Source organism: Rhinolophus sinicus, linkage group LG10 (genome assembly GCF_036562045.2).
Source record: "Rhinolophus sinicus isolate RSC01 linkage group LG10, ASM3656204v1, whole genome shotgun sequence".
Lineage (NCBI taxonomy): Eukaryota > Metazoa > Chordata > Mammalia > Chiroptera > Rhinolophidae > Rhinolophus > Rhinolophus sinicus.
The window spans coordinates 82,383,703-82,405,948 of NC_133759.1; the positions used below are offsets into that span (position 1 = coordinate 82,383,703).

At 40.1% G+C, this 22,246-nt stretch overlaps 3 protein-coding genes across 3 annotated transcripts; all 3 read left to right on the forward strand.

The window, feature by feature from the left end:
- The first annotated feature begins 1,149 nt into the window (after window positions 1-1,149).
- Window positions 1,150-5,418, forward strand: LOC141567279 (protocadherin beta-17-like). The gene is given in 3 exon segments (XM_074313668.1): window positions 1,150-1,895; window positions 1,898-1,952; window positions 1,954-5,418. Coding segments are annotated over 3 exon segments (2,382 nt in total). The 5' UTR covers window positions 1,150-1,771; the 3' UTR covers window positions 4,157-5,418.
- Window positions 5,419-9,315: 3,897 nt separating this feature from the next.
- Window positions 9,316-15,605, forward strand: LOC141567278 (protocadherin beta-7). The gene has a single exon (XM_074313667.1). It carries the CDS (start codon window positions 12,562-12,564, stop codon window positions 14,947-14,949), a length of 2,388 nt encoding a protein of 795 aa, XP_074169768.1. The 5' UTR covers window positions 9,316-12,561; the 3' UTR covers window positions 14,950-15,605.
- A 148-nt stretch (window positions 15,606-15,753) lies between these two features.
- On the forward strand, window positions 15,754-21,300 carry LOC141567277 (protocadherin beta-13-like). Its single transcript, XM_074313665.1, has one exon. It carries the CDS (start codon window positions 17,757-17,759, stop codon window positions 20,151-20,153), a length of 2,397 nt encoding a protein of 798 aa, XP_074169766.1. The 5' UTR covers window positions 15,754-17,756; the 3' UTR covers window positions 20,154-21,300.
- The last annotated feature ends 946 nt before the right edge of the window (window positions 21,301-22,246 follow it).

Genomic DNA, 22,246 nt, shown 5'->3' on the forward strand with positions numbered 1-22,246 from the left:
AATGAACTTAAAAATAATTTTCAATGGATACAGAAATGTTAATATTCTCTTTACACTATAGTACCTTTGCTAATAAGTAAAGTTATGAAATATCACTCTTTCCTTTTTCTTCTAGATAGAAAACACCCTTCTTCACTCACTCTAAACTCTACTACAGAATATAAAATGTTTGAGAGTATATTTTTATCTCCTTATCTTTGTCCAACCATTTGAAAGTTCAAAGGTATTGTTTAAAATCCAAATTATATTTTTCAAACTTCTCCTCCTAGTTTCTCAAGCTTTTATATGTGTGATACCTGCCAAGACCTAAGTAAGTTATTAGTGCCAGGTTATTAGATTATGTTAGATTTTCTCTGTGTATGTATCATTTATCTTTATTAACCATAAAATCATTTACTTTTACATTTAACTCATATTTGGTTTTGTGTTGGTTACATTTGTTGTAGTAGTTTATGAAAAAGACCTCTTCAATTCCCATCAAAGTCAAGCAATTTATATTAAAGTGACAATTCAGTAAATATTTTATTTTTATCCTTAATTAAAATGGAAATGGGCTTAACTAAATTATATTTGCCTATGTTTTGTGTCCAAATAAGTGAACTGTCATGGCTCTTTTGTCATGGATGATTACCAATTGGTTCAATGAATATAGGGAGCACTTACTGTTTTGTATTCCCAGATTTTTACCCTCTCCTCCTTGGAATAATAGCCTTCTTCGTTGAAGGAAACAGTTTGTTCTGCTATTCTCACTCCAACCACATGACTTTTGTTGGTGCAACAGTGTTTTTCAAACCCCGTCTCCATAGTCTCAGAAAATGCACACTTGGATGGCTCCCTGTCCAATGTTGATAGGTCAAAACCCTTCCCTAGAAAGTATATCTTTGTGTTCATTGACTTTATTGCCTTCTTCATGTTTGTAGAAAAACATTGCCTGGATTTGGAGCTTATATTGACTTCTAATAAAACAAATGGCCATTTCCTCTCAACTTTATTTGGCTATATGAATTTATAAAGGAAAAAAATTCCCAAAGGCTATATGTAGCCCAGAGACTGACAAGATATCACGTTTTTTTTTTTCAGGAGTTACAGGCCCATTTCAATTTATTTGGGAGTGGAAACTGTATTTTAAAATTGATAACTTCTAACACAATAGAACAAATTAGTATTGTGTAATAGAATGTAAACTCCTCCAGAGCAAGAATTTTTGTGTTTAATTTACCATTTTATCTCCAAAATCTAGAAAATTTTCTGCACAGATTAATACTAAATGACTAAATGGAGCTGTCTCCAGCTGAGTTTTGTATACTAAACTTGTACCTTTATAAAGAAGACGAATATAGATATAGATAAATAGGTATTACTTTGCTCTCACAACTACTGTTAGTTACCTGGACAAGACTGCATAAAAAGTGAAGGGGAAAGGAGTTTATAACACCCTATGACCGAAAAGGCATTCCGAATGTACGTTTTCGCTGTTACATTATGAAGTGAAAACTACCCGAAGTTATAAAGCAGAACGCTTGGTGGCGCTGCAGGATAAGAGTGAAAAAAAGTCTCAGCGACTCCAAGACTCCATAAAGCTGAGCAGTCTCTGGCCGCTCGCAAAGGAAATATTTTACACAACTGGGGATAGAAGGTTTCAGAGAGGCAGCTATCCCCATGTCAGTCAGTGTTAAGAACTAATTCAAGATTATTAAACCAAGATTACAGAGTTGGCTGCAAAGCAATTATTTTGTGATTTAATACTGGATCTTTTGGACCCAGAGGAAGGATGGAGACACAGCTACAAGAAGCGCCCCAGAAAAGGCAAGTGACCGCCATTATTATTCTATTGTTATTGTGGGAGGCAGGCGGTGAGACCATTAAGTATTCTGTTCTAGAAGAGAGGGACAGTGGCTCTTTGTGGCCAACCTAGCAAAAGATCTCGGGCTTGACTTAAGGGCGCTGGCCGCAGGGCCCGGATTCTTTCAAAGGGAACAAACAGCATTTGCTGCTGAATCAGAAGAGTGGGGATTTGCTCCTAAAGGAAAAATTGGACCGGGAAGAGTTGTGCGGTGACACGGATCCATGTATACTACATTTCCAGGTGTTACTGAAAAACCCGGTGCAGTTTATTCAAGGTGAACTACAACTCCGAGATGTAAATGACCATGCCCCAGAATTCTTGGAAAAGGAAATCCTCCTAAAGATCTCGGAAAGCAGCCATCTGGGGACTGTATTTCCTTTGAAAATAGCTCAGGATTTAGACGTGGGCAGCAACACAGTGCAGAACTACACAATTAGCACCAACTCCCATTTCCACCTTTTCACTCGTAATCACAGCAATGGCAGGAAATACCCGGAGCTGGTGTTGGACAAAGCGCTGGACCGTGAGGAGCAGCCAGAGCTCAGGTTAACCCTCACGGCGCTGGACGGCGGGTCACCGCCCAGGACTGGGACAGCCCAGGTTCTCATCATAGTCCTGGACATAAATGACAATGCCCCTGAATTTGTTCAGCTGCTCTATAAAGTGCAGGTCTCAGAAAATAGCCCTATAGACTCTCTTATCATCGCTGTTTCCGCTACAGATTTAGATGCTGGGACCTATGGAGAGCTCTCCTACTCATTTTTCCAATCCTCAAATCAAATCATTCAGGTGTTTGACATAAACGCAGTCACGGGAGAAATTCGATTAAAAAGAATGTTGGATTTTGAGGAAATTCGATCGTATTGTATGGAAATTGAGGCCTCAGACGGTGGGGGTCTTTCAGGAAAATGCACTGTAGCCATAGAAGTGATGGATGTAAATGACAACGCCCCGGAATTGACCATGTCATTACTCATCAGTGATATCCTAGAAAACACCCCTGACTCTGTGGTAGCTATTTTTGAAATTTCAGATCCAGACTCTGGGGACAATGGCAAAATGATGTGTGCTATCCAAGACCATCTCCCCTTCCTTCTGAAACTTACCGTAGAAAATTTCTACACCTTGGTAACAGAGGGAGCGCTGGACAGAGAAAGTCAGGCTGAATACAACATCACCATCACCGTCACCGACTTGGGGACCCCCAGGCTGAAAACCCAGCACAACATAACCGTGCTGGTGTCCGACGTCAACGACAACGCCCCGGCCTTCACCCAAACCTCCTACACCCTGTTCGTCCGCGAGAACAACAGCCCCGCCCTGCACATAGGCAGCGTCAGCGCCACCGACAGAGACGCGGGCGCCAACGCCCAGGTCACCTACTCGCTGCTGCCGCCACAGGACCCGCACCTGCCCCTGGCCTCCCTGGTGTCCATCAACGCCGACAACGGGCAGCTGTTCGCGCTGAGGGCGCTGGATTACGAGGCCCTGCAGGCCTTGGAGTTCCGCGTGGGCGCCACGGACCGCGGCTCCCCTGCGCTGAGCAGCCAGGCGCTGGTGCGCGTGCTGGTGCTGGACGCCAACGACAACTCGCCCTTCGTGCTGTACCCGCTGCAGAACGGCTCTGCGCCCTGCACCGAGCTGGTGCCCAGGGCGGCCGAGCCGGGCTACCTGGTGAGCAAGGTGGTGGCGGTGGACGGAGACTCGGGCCAGAACGCCTGGCTGTCGTACCAGCTGCTCAAGGCCACGGAGCCCGGGCTGTTCGGCGTGTGGGCGCTCGACGGCGAGGTGCGCACCGCGCGGCTGCTGAGCGAGCGCGACGCGGCCAAGCACAGGCTGGTGGTGCTGGTCAAGGACAATGGCGAGCCGCCGCTGTCGGCCAGCGTCACGCTGCACGTGCTGCTGGTGGACGGCTTCTCGCAGCCCTACCTGCCGCTCCCGGAAGCGGCGGCCGACCCGGCCCAGGCCGACCCGCTCACGGTCTACCTGGTCATCGCGTTGGCGTCGGTGTCGTCGCTCTTCCTGTTCTCGGTGCTGGCGTTCATCGCGGTGCGGCTGTGCAGGAGGGGTAGGGCCGCCGCATTGGGTGGCTGCTCGGTGCCCGAGGGCCACTTTCCGGGCCACCTGGTGGACGTCAGCGGTACTGGGACCTTGTCCCAGAGCTACCAGTATGAGGTGTGTCTGACGGGAGGCTCTGGGACCAACGAGTTCAAGTTCCTGAAGCCGATTCTCCCCAACTTCCCGCCCCAGGTCACTGGGAGAGAAATGGAAGAAAACCCCACCTTGCGGAATAGCTTCCCATTCAGTTAAGTATTGGATTGTTCTACTAACCCCTACTTAGTAAATTTGGAAATCTCTTTTAACTTAAATTACATGTTATTTATGGTCCCTTTCTTGATTTTTTTTACTACTGCTCCTTAAGGTGAAATTTAAAGAAATATTGTCCCCAACTCTATGGGTGAAGGGGCTGGAAGGGACACCTCGGAAAACTCTAACTCTACAAATAATTTTGGGTCAAGTAGAAATCTCATCTTGACAAGACGTGATAAATGATAATATTCACTAATATACTAGTTCCCAACCCTTTCATTCACGTAAAGAGTGTACATATTCACACATCCATAATAATTGTCATATTTATAGTTACTGCAATTTGTTGAAGTGTTTTACATTCTGAATCCCTAGTGTGTTTTTTTAAAATTGTTGTTTTGTCGGGGTTTTTTCTTACAATAGCAGAGCATGTTCATACAATAGCATGGTGTTTCTCAGGTTTTTTGAAGTAAGAATTGTAGAAGTCAGAAATGTTTTCAGATTCCTGATATTTGAGTTTCTTCATTGATATCTTGTTATGATTAAGAGAACCGTGTTTTATGATTCTCATCAGCATGAATCTAGCTATTGTAAATGATGGCTTTCAGTTTTTAAAGTAATTTTCATTTATGCAAAAATTTATTGTGACTTCATAAATTGTTGTATTCCTGTAGTGTTGTTTTGAAAACACTGTTGTCTTTCCTCAAATTAACTAATATTTTGTTTGGATATTTTCTTTTTTTTCTAAATTGATAGTATTTAATTAGACCATCTGCTATATTTTTAAAGGATTCAGTCCATGTGAAGTAGAAAGAATGTTGGTACACTTACGATTACTTTTTCATAATAAATGGCTTCAGGTATGTAAATGATGATTCTCATTCATTTAATATATAGTCACATGATTCAAACATATTCAATGACAAAAAAGAAAGCAAATTAACATCATTATTCCAGCACTCAGAAATAATTATCATTTGACTTAATGTTAAAGTCAACATCATTCTAAAATATATCTACAAATGCATATAAGAATAAGTTAATAGATGGAAACAATTTTATAAAACGAACTTATAATAAATGGCTACTTATACAATTAAAACAGCCAGATTTTGCTTGAATATAATAAAACAGAAATAATATGAAACTATGGAACTTGCTTAAGCTTAAATAATCCCCATAAGGTTAAAAACAAGATTATGATATTCGCATCACTTAACTGCCTGTTTTAAAATGAGCAAATAAACGTTTTTACATGTCTACCTTACTCTACACACCTTACTTTATACTTTTTGTTATATATATTTACCTTATCAATGTTTATAATATTTACAATATGTTTTGAAAAGGTAATTCCCATAATTTAGACATTTTGTTTTAAACTTTTAATTTGTTATACAATGCTACAAAATCTTCAATTTTATTCAAGCCTAACTGTCCAGAGGTAACAACTTTTGAAGGCTTTAACTGTTTTTTCTATGTTTACTTCCATATTTGTAAATAATATGGTTATAAAATGCTTTTTCTCAAATTTCAGTTTTAGATATTACCATTTATATCTTTTCCTAAGGGGCACGAGTACACACGCGCACATTCACACACACCCTTGCACATTTCCTGTACCCCATCCACTCTCACAGCAATATCAAAATTCTGTTTAAATAGTGTTTATATATTTATGACTATTAAGTATCACTTATACCTGAATCTCATGGTGTACTGCGATTTTGTTTCTGTACCTTAAGTTAATGATCGTATCATTTTTCCACTTTACTCTTCTATGTACATATTTTGAACTTATCCCCATATTTTTTAGTTTTATGAGTTTAATCATTGCATTATTAAACTCATAAAAAATTCTCTCAGTTCCATTATTTTTTTCTTGGAGCCATTCTGGAGCTATTCAGATTCCTGCTCAATTGTGTACTATTTGTTCTGTAGACCTATTGCATAACTGACAGTTTGGAACTTACTTTATCCATCATCCTGGGAATTTTTTTTATTTCTCTCCTTAGTTTGATTTCATCTCCTGGACTTTATGGCTTTCTTTTTTTGGTTTACTTCCTTGAGTTCCTGAAGAATATTTGGTAATAAATTTATTGAGAATTTGACATATGAAAAATTCAGATGTCATAAAATCAAATGTTGATTTGATGATTTTGTTGAGTGTGGAATTTTAAGTTAGGAATTATTTGCTGCTAATGTTTTGAAGGCATTCCTCGACTTGTCTCCCCTGCTATTTAGTCTTCTCCCACTCTTTTTTTCTTTATAGGTCCATTTATTTTAACTCTCTACTCTGCATTGTTTAGATGAGGCTTCAGGATGGAATTGAGATAAACTGTTGTACTCAAACTGGAATGAAATGCAGTCTTTACTGTCAGTCATTTATCTCAGCTTCTCCATACCTGAATCATTTATATTTTTTTCATCTCTTGGCTTGCTGTACTTCATCAGACATGGTCCGTTAAGGAGTTTATAGGTGTTGTATTTCTCACATTCTCACACACTTGAGAAGTACAATATAGCTGGGTATAAAATTCTTCAGTCAACTTTCTTTTCCTCAGATACTTGTTTACATCAATATTACATTAGTGTTTTCATCATATTTTCTCTATATTCATCTATTCATCTATTAGTTGGCTAAATTTCATCCTTAAGCAATTTTTTCAATATGCATTCATGAGTGCTAATGCAATGCTTTATGAATTTTCTTTCCAGTTTACTGCATTGTTATCTTTGTAGTTGAGCAACATTTTGACTAGGTATAAAATTATTGAGCCATAATTTCTTTCCTTCAAAACCTCATAGATATTTCCATCGTATTCTGGTATTGACTGTTGATTAGGATAAGTCTGAACGCTGTTTTCTTTACCTGTATGTGTCTTGTTTTCTGTTCTTGAAATTCATTATCTTTATCAAGCTATGTCTTGATTTTGATAATTTTGTATCACTTTTTCCTGGAATTCAGCATATCTGTTTCATGCAGATATTTTTAAAGATGTCATTTATTTATTTATATAGTAAGGATATTTGGTTTTTTTAATGACTAATACTTCCAATATTTGAAGTTTGTGTGGGTCTGTTTTGCTGCATTGTGGGTCTATTATCTGCTGCATTATTTCTGACTATTTTCATCCATGTTGTCTTTCTTTGTGTGATTCATACTGTTGATTACCCTTGAAAATTTCTTTGTAAATTTTCTTTGTCCTCAAAGCCTAGCTTGCATGTTCCATCCTTCAAAATGGATTGTCATTAGTTTCAACCAGACTTCTAGAAACCCTATCAGTAGGGGACCACCACAAACCAAGTTTGTGGCCTGAGGATCTTGCAACTCAACTTATGAATATCTAAAATACAAACACAAACACACATGAGGACCAATCAGCAGGTACAATTTCCCAGGCATGGTTTCTTTTCTTTTTCTTCTGCTCTATTTAACAACAGAGAGCCTTACATATAATTTCCTGGAGTTAGGGGGAGGGGGAGGTTTAGATTTGTTGGCGCTTGCACTGTTTTTATATTGTGGATGTAGCCTTGTGAGGGTCTCTTAAAATGGGTAGGATCTGCCTATAATATGCCACACCTTTGGTTGGCCTTGAGCCTTGATTGATATTTATTTAATCCCACATAGCTTCAGATCAAAATCCAAGGGCAAATATTTCCAAACACCCTGAGGGCACAATAAGTTTTTTTGTCCTGATACACTATTTACCCCTCTAGTACAGGCATCCATCAAAAATTGGGCTATTTTCGTTATATTTTCTAGTATGTTTTTAGCTCTTCAATCTTTTTAAAGTTATTTTTTTAAAGTCTTGTGCAGACCAAAAAAAGAAGTCTTGTCCATTATTTTTTATTGTTTTCTGAATTATCTATACCATCAGTTTCAGAAATGAAAAGCTCTGCCTAATGTCTTTTTAATCTGCAAATTCAATTTTGCCATCATTTCAATGACATATTAGGCTATTTTTTCTTTGAATTCATTGAATCTAATGTTAAATCCATTAGGTACTCTGCCTAGACAAATTGGTGATCTCCCTTACTCACTAAACTATAATCTCCCCACAGAGAGGGCTCTTTTCCTATTGCACTTAGAAAAATACATATTGAAGTAAATATAGATGAATGAGTTGAATAAATTAATGAATGAATTTCAGTCTGTAATTTTATCATCTTTGCCTATCTTCTAAGGATCATGTGAAACAATCTCATTAGTAAAACCTAATTAACATCCAGAATAATAATTCAAAGGAGTCTGTAAAATCAAGTTTTAATCTTTTCAGGCCCTGAATTGTTTTAAAAGCTCATAAAAGGAAGTAAGAATGGATGACAAGTACCAATAGCACTCTGGGGAAGCATCATTGGTTCAAAGAGTCTTGTCCCAGCAATTCAATTCATTACTTTATTACTTTGGGGGTTAAGCTTTCAGTGGAAGAATTATTATTTTGGCTACAAAACACACTGCCAAGATGACAAAATAAAATCATATGCTCTGCTAATAACCAGTCAAATCAGGCAGTTTATTGGACCCTATCTGCTCCTAAGGGCTGTAGGAACTATAGGTGTGGTATGAGTGAGTATAACATGGACTACTAGTTTCACTCAAATATGTGTCCTACCTTTTTTATTACTGCTAGACCTCCAATTTTTTAACTGGTAGATATCTGGGCTGTACATTATATTTCCCAACCACTGTTGTGGCTGGAGTGGTCTTATAACTAGTTATGGCCAGTGAGATGTAAGCACAAGTGTCATAAAATACTTCATGAAAATGTCTTTTTAAAAGGAAGGCACAGCCTTTTCTTTCTCCTATTTGCTGGTCTGAATGGAAATGTAATGGCTGGATATTAGGCAGCTATCTTGGACTATAAGGTAAAGGCCATATCCTGAAGATGGTAAAGCAACACGATGGAACAAGACTGAGTCCCAGATAACATGGAGTACATTTCAGCCACTAGCCTTCTTTTATGAGCGAAAAATAAAATTCTGTTTTGTATAAGCCATTGTTATGTTTTTTTCTACAATTTCAGGCTGAAATTATATAGAACATATATATATATATATTCATACAGAAATTACATAGAACATAATTACAGCTGATATAGTAAGCTTTTAATAAAGTGATATTTAAAATGAGAATAAAAGAATGAATAGAGAAAATTGTGAGGCTTACATGTATATCTTAGAAATCACGGTTTATTGAGAATAGGCAAAGCAAACAACTAAAGATTTAAGAAAAATCAATCTATTATTAATATAATCAGATGAGAAAACAAGTTATTGCACCTAAGAAATAAGTACAAAAAGAGGGCTCTTGGAAAATATAAACATAAAAAATAAAAATCTCAATAGAAGGGCTTGAAAATAGAGCTAAGAAAACATCCCAGGAAATATTGCAAAAATATTTTTCCGTGGCAAACAGGGGAGAAAAAAAAAGCAGAAAAATGAAGAAATCAGAAACCATACTAGAGGCCCAACATCTAAACTGCAGGAATTCCAAAAAATAGCAGAAAAAAATGTGGATGAAGTAACTGAAGAAAATTTCTATGAACTGGAGGAAATTAGTTTCCTAGATGAAAGGGTATACCAATTGTCCTGTACAATGAATGAAAATAAGCTCAAACCAAGACACACAAGTGTTTAATTTTAAAATGCTTGGGACCATGACAAAAATATTAATACCACAACAAGAAATAAAAACACAGGTCACATATAGAAGATATAAAATCAGATTAACTTTAGACTTCTTAAGAAACACAGTAGAGAGCTAATTGACAAAATATTTTAAAATTCTGAAGAAAAATTATCTCCAACCTAAAACCCTATAATCAATCAAACTTCCAATCAAGTTTGAGAGTAGAATAAATATAATTTAATACACTCAAGGTCACAACATAATTTAACTCTCATATACCATTCTCCAGAAACTACTGAAAGACAACCATCAAAGAGAGAGTAATCTAAGAGAAAGGAAGTCTGAAGATACAGAAAAAAGAAGATGCCAAATAGAACAAAAGTGAAATGAATCTCTAGATGATGTCGAAGGATGATCTCAGGATGACAGCTGTGTCTCAAGTATAGACTAATCCAGTTTGGAGCTGTAGTAGACAGGCATTTTGAAGGATATCATCAGCAAGTCCCCTGAAATATTACCAGTTGGATGAAATGATTGGAGGATGTACTCTATTAAAGCCACAGAGTAAACAAAAAAAGAAGAAGAAATAAAATCCTAGAAATAGGAAATCCAACCAGAATAAAAGGCAAAGACAATTCCAAGAATAACAGCAAAGGAAAGTCCCAGGATGATAGTTGTGCAGCACGTGTAGAGACCTCCCACCCAATTTAAGGGATAATTGATATCTCAGGAGTTATAGGAATGACCATGTGGAAAACGGTATTGAGAGGCAATTGGACATGTGGGAAGAATAAGTGATAGATATAAAGGAAACCAAGTAAATGAAAAAGCAAGGCAATTATTAACTTCAAGAAACAAGTGAGAAAGTATTAATATGATTAGTACACAACAACGCTCCCAATGATATTGTGAATGAATGAAGGCAGGAAAGGGCCATGGAAGTGTACAAGAGTTAAAACTCAATCCAACATAATAAGGAGTCAACTGATTATGTCTAAGATTAATTAATAAAAATACAGAAGAATACAGATTAATGGCTGAAGAGATAACTAAAAGAGTTTAAAATGGCTGCCTATTGAAAAGTGAACTATGAACGTGAGGAGGGAAAGGGCAGAAAACAATTGTATTTTATTACAAGCCTCTTAATACTATTTAATTTTGAACCAAGGTCATACATTATTTTGAAAAAATGCATTTTAAAGCATCAGTAAAATAGGGATCTTGCAAATCTCCCTAGGGATATAAAGGAGGTAAGATACTAAATATTACTAATAAGAATAGATAGATAGATAGATAGATAGATAGATGAATAATACAATGAAAACATAACAAGAAATTTTCAAATTCAGATAAAATGGTTTTAAAAATAAAATACAAATTACTTTAAAAGGAAACAAAACCTGTACAGATCAATAACCAAAAGTAAAATGGAAAGGAGTCATAGATTTACCACCAGCAAAGCCACCAAACCCAACTCGTTTAAAAGGCAAGTTGTAATTAAGCATATAGAAACAGATGATGATATCATTGTAAAAAAGTATTCTGTTGCATAAAAATAGATGGAAAGCTTCCTAACCTATTCTATGAGGCCAGGATAGTTTAATACCAAAACCATAGAAGTTAAACACACACACAGAGCAACATGGGCCAGAAAAATCCTAGAATGATGTCGACACATCAAATCCATATGTGCATTAAAAAATAATGTCATGATTAAATGTTTATATCAAGACCTTGAGAATTAAAAAGCTAAAGAATAAAAGTACAATTTCAACAGATGTCAAAAATTACTTTAAAATCTGAAAGAATAAAGAAAAAGAAGAAAACTTTCTTGATCCAAAGAAGGATCGTCTACATCAAATGGAGATCAACTATCACAGTTAAAGATGAAATACTAGGAGCACTTCTACAAAGGCAAGAATGACCTACCTGCTGGTGTTAATTTTAAGAGTATTCATTGCACACCCTTGGAGATGCTAGCCATTGAAGTTGTATGTGAACAGTAATTTAAATTATATTATTACTTAAAATGGATGAAGGGTGAAAGTGGGGGACAGAAAATGTTCTAGAAAATATCATTGGTAAAGAGTGAAGACCTTCAAACTAGGATTATTTTTTAAAAACTGAAAAAAAAAAAGGCCAGTTACTCTGCAGTATGAACAATTTTATTGTTACACAGTTAACAAATAAATTAAAGGTCTTCAACCAATATTTGTTGACTTTTTGATGAAGGCTTCATTTTCTTATATATATTCTTTATTATCAATTTTAAAAACAGGAGAACGTTTACTTACGATTTTACTCCTGGTGAAGGAAAAACTTTGTTTTTCTACGAATTCATACTATAACAGGGAAAGACGATGTAAGCACTTACTAGCATTACTGTGACCATTTGAAGAAAAAGATAGAATGAAACAGCAAAGACACTGGAGGACAAAAATCACTCCTGTTGCTGTTCCTTTACTCCGCCATCTTCTTGTTCTATTCTTGAAAACGAGAATAACATCCACAAAACGCAAGGTGGCGCTGCTGGCTAAAAAGAGAAAAACATACTTGCACAAATGATGTTGCAGATTCCAGCATTAGGAGGAAATCTGGCCAGACAAGAAAAGCAGAGGAAAGGAAGCCGTGGTAACAGGAGTTGGGGAAAAGTGGGGATCCCTCCCCAAAAGCATTGCTATTATAAGCTCATTTCTAAGGATTCGGTTGCTGCCATTTTTGAAAGCTGCTGTGGCCGAGTGAAAGTGGTTTTGAAAGACTGATTAAAGGAAGAATGGGGGCCAGAGTGGAGCGTGCGGTGCAGAAAAGGCAAGTCCTATTTCTTTGTGTATTTCTGGGAGTGTCTTGGGCTGGCGCAGAACCGCTTCGGTATTTTGTGGCAGAGGAAACCGACAGAGGCACCTTTCTGGCCAACTTAGCAAATGACCTGGGTTTGGGGGTGAGGGAACTGTCAGCCAGAGGATCCAGAATCGTTTCAGATCAGAACATACGATTTTTACTACTCAATCCGCTTACTGGTGATTTACTTTTAAATGAGAAATTAGATCGAGAGGAACTGTGCGGCCCCACAGAGCCCTGTGTGCTGCCTTTCCAGTTGTTACTGGAAAAGCCTTTTCAGATATTCCGTGCAGAACTATGGGTCAGGGACATTAATGATAATTCTCCAGTGTTTCTAGATAGAGAGATCCCCTTGGAAATTCCAGAAAGCACCACACCTGGGGCGGCATTTCTCCTAGAAAGTGCGCAGGATTCAGATGTTGGGACCAACAACCTGAGAAACTACACCATCAGCTCCAATGCCTATTTCCATATTAATGTACATCATAGTGGGGAAGGGAATATCTATCCCGAACTAATACTGGATCGAGTGCTGGATCGAGAAGTGGTGTCCGAGCTCAGTTTAACCCTCACCGCCTTGGATGGTGGTTCTCCGCCCAGATCCGGGACCGCTCTGGTACGCATACTAGTTTTGGACATAAATGATAACGTCCCTGAATTTGTACAGTCGCTCTATAAGGTGCAGGTGCCGGAGAACAGCCCTGTTGGCTCCTTGGTTGTTGCCGTGTCAGCTAGAGATTTAGATACCGGAAGTAATGGGGAAATAGTTTATGCATTTTTTTATGCAACTGAAAGAATTCTCAAAACGTTTCAAATCAATTCAACATCTGGCAATATTCAACTTAAAGCCGAATTGAACTATGAGGAAATACAAACTTACACATTAACTATTCAGGCAAAGGATGGTGGAGGGTTTTCTGGAAAATGCACCGTGGTGGTTCACGTAACAGATATCAATGATAATCCACCAGAACTGCTCATGTCATCACTTACTAGCCCAATTGCAGAAAACTCTGCCAAGACAGTCGTGGCTGTTTTTAGGATTAGAGACAAAGATTCAGGGAACAATGCAAAGATGGTGTGCTCCATCCAAGATGATCTCCCCTTCGTCCTGAAGCCATCTGTAGAGAATTTCTACACCTTGGTAACAGAGAGCCCGCTGGACAGAGAGAGCCAGGCCGAGTACAACATCACGATCACCGTCAGCGACTTGGGGACCCCCAGGCTGAAAACCCAGCACAACATAACCGTGCTGGTCTCCGACGTCAACGACAACGCCCCGGCCTTCACCCAAACCTCCTACACCCTGTTCGTCCGCGAGAACAACAGCCCCGCCCTGCACATAGGCAGCGTCAGCGCCACCGACAGAGACGCGGGCGCCAACGCCCAGGTCACCTACTCGCTGCTGCCGCCACAGGACCCGCACCTGCCCCTGGCCGCCCTGGTGTCCATCAACGCCGACAACGGGCAGCTGTTCGCCCTGAGAGCGCTGGATTACGAGGCCCTGCAGGCCTTGGAGTTCCGCGTGGGCGCCACGGACCGCGGCTCCCCTGCGCTGAGCAGCCAGGCGCTGGTGCGCGTGCTGGTGCTGGACGCCAACGACAACTCGCCCTTCGTGCTGTACCCGCTGCAGAACGGCTCTGCGCCCTGCACCGAGCTGGTGCCCAGGGCGGCCGAGCCGGGCTACCTGGTGAGCAAGGTGGTGGCGGTGGACGGAGACTCGGGCCAGAACGCCTGGCTGTCGTACCAGCTGCTCAAGGCCACGGAGCCCGGGCTGTTCGGCGTGTGGGCGCACAACGGCGAGGTGCGCACGGCGCGGCTGCTGAGCGAGCGCGACGCGGCCAAGCACAGGCTGGTGGTGCTGGTCAAGGACAATGGCGAGCCGCCGCTGTCGGCCAGCGTCACGCTGCACGTGCTGCTGGTGGACGGCTTCTCGCAGCCCTACCTGCCGCTCCCGGAAGCGGCGGCCGACCCGGCCCAGGCCGACCCGCTCACGGTCTACCTGGTCATCGCGTTGGCGTCGGTGTCGTCGCTCTTCCTGTTCTCGGTGCTGGCGTTCATCGCGGTGCGGCTGTGCAGGAGGGGCAGGGCCGCCTCGTTGGGTGGCTGCTCGGTGCCCGAGGGCCACTTTCCGGGCCACCTGGTGGATGTCAGCGGTACTGGGACCCTGTCCCAGAGCTACCAGTATGAGGTGTGTCTGAAGGGAGGTTCTGGGAGTAATGAGTTCAAGTTCCTGAAGCCTATTCTCTCGAATCTGCAGTCTCAGAGCATGGGGAGGGAAGTGGAAGAACATCCTTCATTTCAGAATGATTTGGGTTTCTAATAAAGAGTGAAAAATAAATGTGAATATTGTGTCTGTGAATGCATTCCTACGAGATTTATCCTGAGTTACCTGTAGTTGAGTGCTTTCACATTGTTTAAAGTATTCTTAAAGTCACAGAATAAATTTATTTACACAGGAAATGATCCAGTTTTAGCCCTAAGACCCCTCCACAATGCATGGAATGTGTTTCTATTTATCTCTAAGAATTATGCGTTTTGTGCAGTCTATGACATGTAAATCTTGTTTGAGATGTTGTAAATTGGTTTTCATTGTCTCTAAACTTATTGCTACTATTATCTTCTGAGTTGGTTTCAGTGTTGTAGAAGTATATCTACCCAAGTTTTAGAAGCATGGATTGTAGAATATCTTTTAAAGCTTTTTAAAAAGTACTTACCATGCATCACACATTATTTTTAACAGTTTAAATATTAGAAGTAAACCTAGGAGGGGAGTTATTTTATAAATGAGCAAATGGATGTTTACAAAGGTTCAGTAAGTTCACTAAGGTCACCAACTAACAAATAGCAGAGCTCAGCCTCTCTCTTAGATCTGTTTGATGCTGGGACCTTGCTATGATGCTATACTGTTTTCTGTCATTAGATATTACCTGGCAAGTTTGTCCCTAATTAAGGAAAAGAAATATTTTTTTCCTGTTCATATTCCTGTTCAGTATATTCAATATTTGGAAATAATATGCATATTTTTTGTTGTATTTTCTTATCAACCACTAATCCAGCTTTTCTAGATCAATTATTCAACTATTATTATTAAAGCTCTGATCTAACCAAATCTCAAGTGAAAAAAGGAAAGATCAATCTGTGCTTTCTTCTTGTTATGTGAACGTATGACCTTCCTTTCACAGAAAAGATTAATGAGCCTGAATAGAAATATTACATAATTTTGATTGCTTCATTAGTTTATTGTTTTCCTCACATCACAGTACTTTTCTACAGTAGTCCTAACGTGCTTTTTAAACACGTTTTCCTCCTTTAATTTGAAAGTTTATTTTTAAAGTTTCTTATTCAATATACTGCAGTGCTGAATCCAGAAAGTATAAGAAAAAGAATAGTGTTAAATATGTAATATTAAAGAGAAACAAGTTATCATTAAATTACTTAGAGATTCTGGGGAGTTAAGAAGAAGCTTTGTTTGTTATAATAATCTGTAACTGCTTTTTCTTTAACATATCCAGATAATTTTTGTGTAGCTGTATTCTGAATATATTATAAACTAATGCTGGTAAATCTTAAAATAGTACTATTACTGTGCATTAATAATGGGATATAGTCTAAGGACAAAATAAAAACCCTCCGTAATCTTAAGTTGTTCTCATAGTGTCAGGATAAAATTATCCAGTTTTTCCAACAAATCAATGACATGGAAAAAGGGAGGAAGGAATTTTACACAATTAAATAAATCAAGAGACATACCAACCAAATGTAATGTGTGATGAATATTGTTTTAAACAACCATAACAACTGTGAAAGAATTGGAGAAATTTGAATGTAGATGATATTAAATAATATTCACCTAATTTCTTAGGTATGGTATGGCACTGTAGTTCATATATGTATATATGTCATTAAAAGTTAGAGGTGTATAGAAGTATTTATGAGTGAAATTTTAGTTTGGGATGTGAAAATGGGAGATCAACAATTATGGCAAAATATTCAGAATTGTTGAAGCTAATTATGAGTATCTGGAGGGTTATCATACTATTTCCCTTAATCAAGTTTGAAATTTTTTTAAATAAAAGTATTTTTAATTGACATTATAAAAAGAGAAGTGGAGTTAAAGATTAGGACATCCTTCTAAATACAGAATCACCACTGTTGTCACAGATTATATAATACCTCTAGTAGACAAACTTTCCAGTCTTTCCTTGCTTAATCATTTGACATTATAACTTCTACCTGAGATAATTCTGTTCATGCATTCTCCTACCATGTGAATATTGGGTGTTTTTCTAAGTCATGACAATGGACTCAATTAAACTCAGCTAACTGGTGACATCAAATTACATGCCTGGTGTGTGTGTGTGTGTGTGTGTGTGTGTGTATGTATTTATAAGGTTAATCTGTCTCTGCTTCAGTTTCCTCACCTGTATGGGGAGAACTCATAGCAGCCCTATATAGTAGATACTATTATAATTATAATCTCCACCTTACAGATGAGGAAACTGAGGTAGAAATTAAATAATTTGCCCAAGGTTCATAGCTATTAATTATTCCCTTAGTTCATGGCAATAAAAGTACATGATTCTGAAACTTGTCCATTTTAGCCCAATTATTTATTTAAATTTTTTCCCCTGCATATATTCTTTCTTCTCAGGCTGATACATAAATATATATTTTTTTGCTTCAAACTCAATTAGCATTGTTAAAAGTAGAAAGTCCCTACTAATGCCATTTCTTTTGTGTGGCCCTCAGACAATTGTCTGCACTGTAAGGTCTGGCTATAGTAAAGGCAATGTTGTAACTTGTACAACACAGGCAAGAGTTACGACTATTGCATCCATTTTCATCCCAGTAAATGTAAGATCCTATGAGGACGCGTGGTGGCGCTGCAGGATAAGAAGGTACAAACCGGAACTGCAGCTACGGCTCCATTAACAGGCAAATTTTACAAGCAGAGCTTGGAAGCCCACGGGAAGCTCGGGTGCCACCGGAGGAAGACTTGGTCCTCTGAAAAGGACTACTCACCGGAATATTTCTGAGGTATCCTGTGGAATAATCACAGTCTCAAATACTGAGTTCTTTACAGCTCAGTGGAACCAGCCTCTCCAGAGGCTGTACCAAGCAAGAACAATGGAGGCCGGCTGGAAGATCATTTGCAAACAAAGGCAAGTCCTTTTTCTCTTTCTCTTCTTGGCCTTATCTCAGGCGGGCACTGAACCTAGGCGTTATTCTGTGGTGGAGGAAACTGAGGGGAGCTCGTTTGTAACCAATTTAGCAAAGGACTTGGATCTGGGCCAGAGTGAACTCTCTAGGCGGGGGGCTAGGGTAATTTCCAAAGGGAACAAACTGCATTTGCAGCTCGATCAGGAGACCGGGTATTTGTTGCTAAATGAGAAACTGGACCGAGAGGAACTGTGCGGTCACACAGAGCCCTGTGTGCTGCGTTTCCAGGTGTTGCTAGAGAATCCCTTACAGTTTTTTCAAGCTGAGCTACAAGTAATAGACATAAATGACCATGCTCCGGTGTTCGTGGAACGAGATATGTTGCTAAAAATATCAGAGAGCAGTCCTCCTGGGACTGCATTTCCTCTGAAGAACGCTCAGGATGTGGATGTAGGTCGAAATAATATTGAGAGTTATATTATCAGTCCCAACTCCTATTTTTGGGTCCTTACCCGCAAAGGCAGCGATGGCAGGAAATACCCGGAGCTGGTTCTAGACAAAGCGCTGGATCGCGAGGAGGAACCTGAGCTCAGGTTAACGCTCATCGCTCAGGATGGCGGCTCTCCACCCCGGTCTGGAACCGCTCAGGTCTACATCGAAGTCACAGATATCAACGATAATGCCCCTGAATTCGAGCAGCCTTACTATAATGTTCAGATCCCTGAGGACAGTCCCATAGGCTTCCTGATTGTCAGGGTCTCTGCGACGGATGTAGACGTAGGAGTCCACGGAGAGATTTCCTACTCACTTTTCCAGGCTTCAGAAGAGATTAGAAAAACCTTTGAGATCAACCCCATGACAGGAGATATTCGACTGAAAAAACATCTTGATTTCGAAACAATTCAGTCCTATGAGGTCAATATTGAGGCCAGAGATGCTGGAAACTTGTTCGGAAAATGCACCGTTCTGACTCGAGTTTTGGATGTGAACGACAATGCCCCAGAAGTCACTATGTCCGCACTAACCAGCCAGATCCCTGAGAACTCGCCCGAGACTGTGGTTGCAGTTTACAGTGTTTCAGATCTTGATTCGGAAGAAAATGGGAAAATAAGTTGCTCCATTCAAGACGATCTACCCTTTTTCCTGAAATCTTCCTTGGAAAACTTTTACACCCTAGTCACAGAGAGACCGCTGGATAGAGAGAGCCAGGCCGAGTACAACATCACCATCACCGTCACCGACTTGGGGACACCCAGGCTGAAAACCCAGCACAACATAACCGTGCTGGTGTCCGACGTCAACGACAACGCCCCGGCCTTCACCCAAACCTCCTACACCCTGTTCGTCCGCGAGAACAACAGCCCCGCCCTGCACATAGGCAGCGTCAGCGCCACCGACAGAGACGCGGGCGCCAACGCCCAGGTCACCTACTCGCTGCTGCCGCCACAGGACCCGCACCTGCCCCTGGCCTCCCTGGTGTCCATCAACGCCGACAACGGGCAGCTGTTCGCCCTGAGGGCGCTGGATTACGAGGCCCTGCAGGCCTTGGAGTTCCGCGTGGGCGCCACGGACCGCGGCTCCCCTGCGCTGAGCAGCCAGGCGCTGGTGCGCGTGCTGGTGCTGGACGCCAACGACAACTCGCCCTTCGTGCTGTACCCGCTGCAGAACGGCTCTGCGCCCTGCACCGAGCTGGTGCCCAGGGCGGCCGAGCCGGGCTACCTGGTGAGCAAGGTGGTGGCGGTGGACGGAGACTCGGGCCAGAACGCCTGGCTGTCGTACCAGCTGCTCAAGGCCACGGAGCCCGGGCTGTTCGGCGTGTGGGCGCACAACGGCGAGGTGCGCACGGCGCGGCTGCTGAGCGAGCGCGACGCGGCCAAGCACAGGCTGGTGGTGCTGGTCAAGGACAATGGCGAGCCGCCGCTGTCGGCCAGCGTCACGCTGCACGTGCTGCTGGTGGACGGCTTCTCGCAGCCCTACCTGCCGCTCCCGGAAGCGGCGGCCGACCCGGCCCAGGCCGACCCGCTCACGGTCTATCTGGTCATCGCGTTGGCGTCGGTGTCGTCGCTCTTCCTGTTCTCGGTGCTGGCGTTCATCGCGGTGCGGCTGTGCAGGAGGGGCAGGGCCGCCGCGTTGGGTGGCTGCTCGGTGCCCGAGGGCCACTTTCCGGGCCACCTGGTGGATGTCGGCGGTACTGGGACCCTTTCCCAGAGCTATCAGTATGAGGTTTGTCTGACCGGAGGCTTAGGGGCCAGCGAGTTCAAATTTCTGAAGCCTGTTGTGCCCAATTCTCAGGGCCATTATCCTGGGCCAGAAATAGAAGAAAATAGTAACTTTGGGAATGATTTTGGTTTCAGTATTCAGTGACAGTAATTGTTTATCATATTCCAAATAGTTAAAATTGATCATTTCAATGTGATGGTTTTTCTGGCCACCTATTAGGAATTTTTAAATTATACTAAACTTGCTTGCAAAATTTCTTATGTTAGTTTTTTGTTTTAAGGATCTCTTCATTACTATAACAAGATGAATGGTCCTTAATCTTGCCTCTAAAAAGGCTAATGAAGTCAGTATTTGTACAAATCTTTGTTCTGGAATAGCTTACAAATGTATTGGGGAAAAACAGTGAAAAGTTAATTTTGTATAGTTAATTGTATTTTCTTGAGCTTTTTAGTTTTTTATTATTAGTTTTTAAACCATTAGGTATATATAAGCAGGAATGCACTAACACTTATGCTGAAGTATGCCTAAGCAGAAAGGAAAGAGAACTGGTACAGTGAGAATTTGGCTCTTGCTTTATTTTGCTCTCGTAGCACTAATCTTTGATACTGTTTTCTCTTAAAATGTTATACCAATTGTACTTCCTTTCATCATTTTACCAGTATTCATTTTAATATAATTATTTTAATTGCTTTCCATTTAGTTTCATTGGTGTTTAAAGGAGAGGGAAAGCTATACTGTATTTATCCAGTGAAATGAAATAGCATAGTAGTGAAATTGACTTTTCCCATTTGAGAAACATTGAGTATCTCTGACAGAAAATGCAGTGGCCACCTAATATCCATTCATCTTTTCTTCTGTAGTAACAGATCCCAAATTTTACTTAGGGCATTGGTGTGTTTATTCAAAATAATACATTTTTTCAACGTCCTTGGCAGCTAGAATGGGGTATTTGACTAGGTTTTAGTCAATGACATGCATATACAAATGTTGTAGATGACTTCTAAGAAAGTTATTTAAAGAGAGAGAACTCATCTAGGAAGGAGTCCCTTTTTGTCCTTACAGAAGGACAAAACTCCTTGCTGCTTATAATGTGTACATCATGGTTGGAACACAGTTAGCGATGTTGGGCCATAAAGCAACATTGAGGATAGAAATAATGGACAAAGACAGTCAGTGTAGAATAAACTTTAAAGAGATGAGGGTCCCTCATGATTACTGAGTTACTATCTCATCCCTGGTTTACCTACTTCTGAACTTTTTTTATTTGAGAAATAAAGGAACTTCTATCTCATGTAAGCCACCATCATTTTAGTTTTATGCTACCTCCAATGGACTCTAATCCTAATGCTTTAACATTAAGATTTTTTATTAAAACATTATATAATAAATAAAATGCACAGATCTTAAGTGAACAGATCAGTTTGCTCTAACTGATCTTTTTTAAGCTTTTAATTTTTGATTTCTAATTCAGTTAAAAGTAGTGTACAGAGTACATTCATTATCTTTTTAATCCTTTTCCAGACCTTAAAGGAGTTGGCATATTATCCCCTCTTTTACACTTAAATAACTGGAGTTATGAAAGATTAAGTAACTTGCTTGCAATTGTGAGTAATAAAAGGAAAAATTTGAAATATATTCTAAATCTACTTGAATTGAGTACCCCAGTTCTTCACCTACCATGTTTCCCTGAAAATAAGACATAGCCAGACAATCAGCTCTAATGTGTCTTTTGGAGCAAAAATTAATATAAGACCTGGTATTATTATATTATATTATATTATATTATATTATATTATATTATATTATATTATATTACCTGGTCTTATAGTAAAATAAGACCAGGTCTTATATTAATGTTTGCTCCAAAAGATGCATTAGAGCTGATTGTCCGGCTATGTCTTATTTTCAGGGAAACACGGTATATGCTTTAATGGCAGGTAATTGGTAGCATTGTCTTCCTAAGAAAGGAAGTGAAATCCATCTGTTCCATGAACTGAACTCCTATGTGGAAATATAAATTTTGGCCTATAGTTTGTATTTGTTTCTATATCAATGGCCACACTGCTCTGGACCAATAAACGCAAAGTTCTTATGAAAGCACTGACCTACGTAAACCAGGAGTTTAGGCCAAAATTTATCTTCGTCACAAATGGCTCAACTTGATTATCTTCCCGCACATTCTCAACATATCACATTCATTATTGCAGAAATGAATGCCCTGATAGGGAGTAGTATTG